The 4519-nt window shown below is 35.7% G+C and overlaps 1 protein-coding gene across 2 annotated transcripts; it reads right to left on the bottom strand.

Annotated features, from left to right (window-relative positions):
- Positions 1 to 258: 258 nt before the first annotated feature.
- On the bottom strand, positions 259 to 4151 carry LOC100809860 (uncharacterized). 2 transcript variants are annotated; one of them, XM_003555669.5, is made up of 4 exons: positions 3905 to 4151; positions 3732 to 3808; positions 2020 to 2408; positions 259 to 1451 (listed from the first exon to the last, which is right to left on the bottom strand). In XM_003555669.5, exons 2-4 carry the CDS (start codon positions 3767 to 3769, stop codon positions 466 to 468), a joined length of 1413 nt encoding a protein of 470 aa, XP_003555717.1. In that variant the 5' UTR covers positions 3770 to 3808; positions 3905 to 4151; the 3' UTR covers positions 259 to 465. The 2 variants fall into 2 exon arrangements, with proteins under 2 accessions (XP_003555717.1, XP_006605736.1); XM_006605673.4 differs by having other exon boundaries at positions 259 to 1445; positions 3905 to 4085.
- Between the last annotated feature and the right edge of the window lie 368 nt (positions 4152 to 4519).

The raw sequence follows: 4519 nt of genomic DNA, 5'->3' as shown, positions 1-4519 counted from the left end.
TAACTAACCAGGAATATTCAAATCAATATTTATATATTATAACCGAGTCTGAGTAATGATAAAAAGTACGTCACGAGTTAAAAAAAAAAATTAAAAAAAAGTGCTCAAATATGCCGAAAATGCGTAAAACTGGAGGGGAATGAACAATACTTGACCCTAGGGGCGAGATTAAAAACATTATAAATACTTGACCCTAGGGGCGAGATTAAAAACATTATAAAACCCAAGAGAATTTTAAAAAATAAAATAAAACAAAGGTGACTGCAAAACAGGTCATTTTTTGCAATTTTAACATAACTACATGCATTGTCACAAAGTCTAAAAACAATGTTATATAGCACAACTTCCACAGATGCAGACCCATAAGTTAGAAACATGGATAAATACATTATAAATCACTGACACTGGCATAGCTCGCTATCCAAAAGTGTTTTTGTGAAACTGAGAAAATCTAGACGAGTTTCATTAAAATGTTAACCCTCTTAAAGTGATGAACTTTTCTTGTATCTCGGCTACACGCCGGATATTGTTGGCTTTCTTCAGCTCCAATTTTGACTTTTGCGATAATCCATGTTTAATGTCATGACCAATGGTTGAAATTGAGTTAGCGACATTTGTTAGCTCGGAAGTCAGCTCAGCTTTAGTCTTCTTCATGGTTTCAAGGCCATTAGTTATCCGGTTTCGTTTTGCTTGAAGTTGCCGAATTTGATCATCAATTTCTCGAATAGTTAGAGTGCTTATGTCCATTTCAGCCTCTTGCTGGCCTATTTTGTCCTTCAATTCGTTGTACTCTTTTCTGAGACTAGGAACTTTAAGTTTCTTAGCCTCTAGGTCAGCTAAAAAATTGTCTACCTCCTCAATGTTTTTCTTAGCCTCCAGGAAAGCCTCACTGGCTAACGGAACTTGTTCCACCAACTTCAACTTAAACAGTTGATCAACACTAAGACTAGGATCTTCACGAATTTGTGCAGCAAGTGTTGCAACTTCTGCAACATCACCACGAGAGACCAAAGAAGAAAAATCTACAGCAAGAAGGGAAGACAGCTTCTTCTTGCAGCACTCAATCGTTTCATTATCATCCAAAATGGTAGGAGTTAGATTATCCGATGGTGTAGTCTCAATTTCAGGCATAACAAGCATGTCCTCCAAGGTATCAAGATAGTCATCAAATTTTGCAACTTGATCAGGTGTTAAATGGGGACGACCCTGAACTAGTCCAAAAGATTTCTTATTAGGTGGGCGACCGACACTTCGTGTTTTCCGTTTTAACTTCTTTCCCGTGGTGCCAGTCTTATCTGTGGCATCTTCTCCGGTCTCCGATGATTGTAGAGCTAATAGTCCAAGAGATTTCTCAGTGGGGTGACTGACGCTTCCTGTTTCCAGTTTTAACTTCTTTCTTTGGGTGCCAATCTCATCTGTGGCATCTTCTCCGGTCTCCAGTGATTCTACAGCTAAAACGTCATATACATCAAACAATAAGAAAAATACATAAAATAAAGGAACAACAAAAGTAGCACGGATATGAGTTAGAAGTAAAGTTACTCCATAGCAGACAAGAGGATCCCAACTTAGTTCACAAACTTCAGACCAAAAATATTCTTGTTTTTCTCTTTTCTAGGACAAGATATTCATCTCATCAACATCATTTTCCAAAATATTCAGAAAGACAACTGACCCACCACACTTTAAAAATACAGAGGAAATATACATAAGTCATCACTAATATCTTATTACTCACCCTCATACAAGGAGAAGTATGAAGGAAGAAAGTCCATCAACAAATGATAAAAGTCACAAACCATCACAGTAAATGTTGAACAATGAAGGGGCTAATGACAATCATGGAGGAAAAGCATCAACAATGAACATGAAAAAAATTGAAAGACTTAAACTACAGCAAATCAATACAATACCAAAATGCCAAAAAAAAAAAAAAAAAAAAAAAAAAACTAGGCAAAAATGAATGAGAAAATAGCAACACTGGGTTGAAAAGAAAATTGTGAAACTGTTTTGGCTAACCTTTAGTGGGTGTTTGCTGAGTTGAGGGAATCTGCCAGCTAAATAAAGCAAGGAATGCTTCAATTTTCATGTCAGGAAAATTTGATTGAAGATATCTGCTAATATCAGCCTTGCTTCGAAGCTCTGTCTTGCGACGAGATGTCTCAAGAGATCTTGGAAGTGTAAGGAATCTATCAATAAAATATCCAAAACTGTTCATCCTTTTTGCCACTTTCCAGCCCCATACATCACCAGGACTAGGCCACCCTTCAGGTGCATATGGCAAACCTACACCAGAAGAAAAAGGTGACACTGGTTGAAGATAGAAGGTTTTCTCCTTTGTCACATCCTTACAAGCATTGCTGCAAATTGGAGTGTCATTCTTCAAGGATTCCCTTTCATCCATAGAACTGCAATAACAGAGAAGACAATGTCAACTGCTGAAGAGTCCATACAAACACACAACTGCTTATATTTTCCTGTATATTAGCATGTAATAAAATGTTCACATACTCATGTGCTTGTAGAATAAATTTGATGATATAAATGGAGTTCCCTAAAACTTAATCCTACTACAGAAGTCACTGCCATTGTGCAAATGTGAGCCAGCTAATATGAAGATGATCATACATGGGTGAAAATGTTGCTGACTTCATTCACCACTGATCATACATGGGTGAAAATGTTGCTGACTTCATTCACCACTTAGGAATTGAGCTAAATATGTAAATACCATGACCATGGCCCAACAATTAGTGCTTATCATAGACTCTCTGAGATTTAACATTTGTGTTATTCAAGTCGCATGAGTTAAACAACAAAAGTGAAAGAATAGCTTTTCAAACTCCAACAAGGCAAAATAAATAAAATGTTTAAAGCTCATAATGCGAAAGATATACGGTGGGGAAAAAAATATCATGAGCTATATGTTTAAAAATAATCACTTTTAAACAACAAAAGCATTATCCCAATAGGTGAAGTAGACTACGGCTAGTTTTGGATAAAAGTTGAGAAAATACTATGCACAATTCCGAATTCTAATGCACAAAATGAAAAGGGAAAAATTCACTTCTTTGAGAGAGTAAAAGTAATACACTGCATAGATCACACACGACACCATTTGACTCAGTTTAAAACCAAATATTCAGAGATATTATTTACCTTGAAATTCCTCATAATAGCATCCTCAACAACAACAACAACAACAACAACAACAACAACAACAAACTTCAAAAGCACTATCCCACTTTTTTAAAACGAAAAACAAAATCTCTGTTCTTTTCTTTAAAATAAGTTAATCAAAATAAGCATGGCCTTCAAAACAACACCATTTTCAACAATCAACAACGAAAAGCACCAAAATTTCCAAACATGATGGTAACCCTTTAGTTAAATCTTCACGGAACACAAAGAAATTGACATGAACAACCCAAATACGTTCAACATCTAAAAAACAACTAGGAAAAACAACAAATAATCTATCTGGGCCTCATTGGTCTTCGCAGCAAGCTATACAAATTTTGTGACCTAAATAAGGAGGCAAGCAAGACTTCTTCTAATTCTATAATAATCGTAGTCTAAGCTTGCATAGTTGCATATAACATCCTCTAAGGTCTAACTCAACCCATTTCTAAAAAACACAAGAGGAAAAAAACCCAAAAGGGCAAAATGGTAAATTACCAAACGTGAGGGGGAAGAAGTGGAATGAGGAGTGAAAAAGGCGAAAACTTGACCTGGTGGGAGTGCTAGTGAGAGTGTCTGGGAGAGCCATGGACGGAAGAAGGAGCGAATCCCCGAAGTAGTGAGAGAACTGCGAGGAAATTTAAAAAAAAGAAAAACGAGAAAATTAGGGTTAACAGAGAAAACAGAGTGGAAAATGAGAGGAGATATTCCGGCGAGGCTTTACATGGTACGATGCCGGAGGCGAATTTGGAGATGGGGTCGGGTTTCGACGAGAGGAGGGGCGATTTGGGGATTGCGGGATGACTGTGAGTAAAAGAAAAAAAAAATCTTTACGAATCACAATGCGAAAGAGGAAGAGGGGTTTGGTATAGACTCAAGTGGTTATGTGTTTTGTTTTTCTTGGTAAGAATATTATGATCCGCTGAATGTATTTAGATTAAGGGTTGAGATTCGGTCTAAGACTTGCACGTGTCTCAAAAACCAATAAGCTGAGAGGAGAAAACTTATGTGTTTGGTGAAATTGAAAATAAGTAACAACTATGAAATAAAAGATCTTAATATAATATTGTAATGCATTTAATATCAAAGCAATGAAAATCAAAATAAAAGAGGTCAAGATGCTTTCCAGGTTTAAATATGAGACAACGATAAGTAAAGTACTAAAATCATAACAAAAGGGATTAATATGCTTGCTCTTGCATTATTTTGCTCAAGCTTATATAGAAAATGCAATCTATCAATCTAATGGCTAAAAGGAAAAAATGATAATATAATATTACTTTTTATTAATAGATATAATTAGTATTGAATTTAAAAATAAAAGAATGACTATACATTG

The sequence above is a fragment of the Glycine max genome, chromosome 20 (genome assembly GCF_000004515.6).
Source record: "Glycine max cultivar Williams 82 chromosome 20, Glycine_max_v4.0, whole genome shotgun sequence".
In the NCBI taxonomy this organism is placed as follows: domain Eukaryota; kingdom Viridiplantae; phylum Streptophyta; class Magnoliopsida; order Fabales; family Fabaceae; genus Glycine; species Glycine max.
This window is presented reverse-complemented; position numbering and strand designations above follow the sequence as displayed.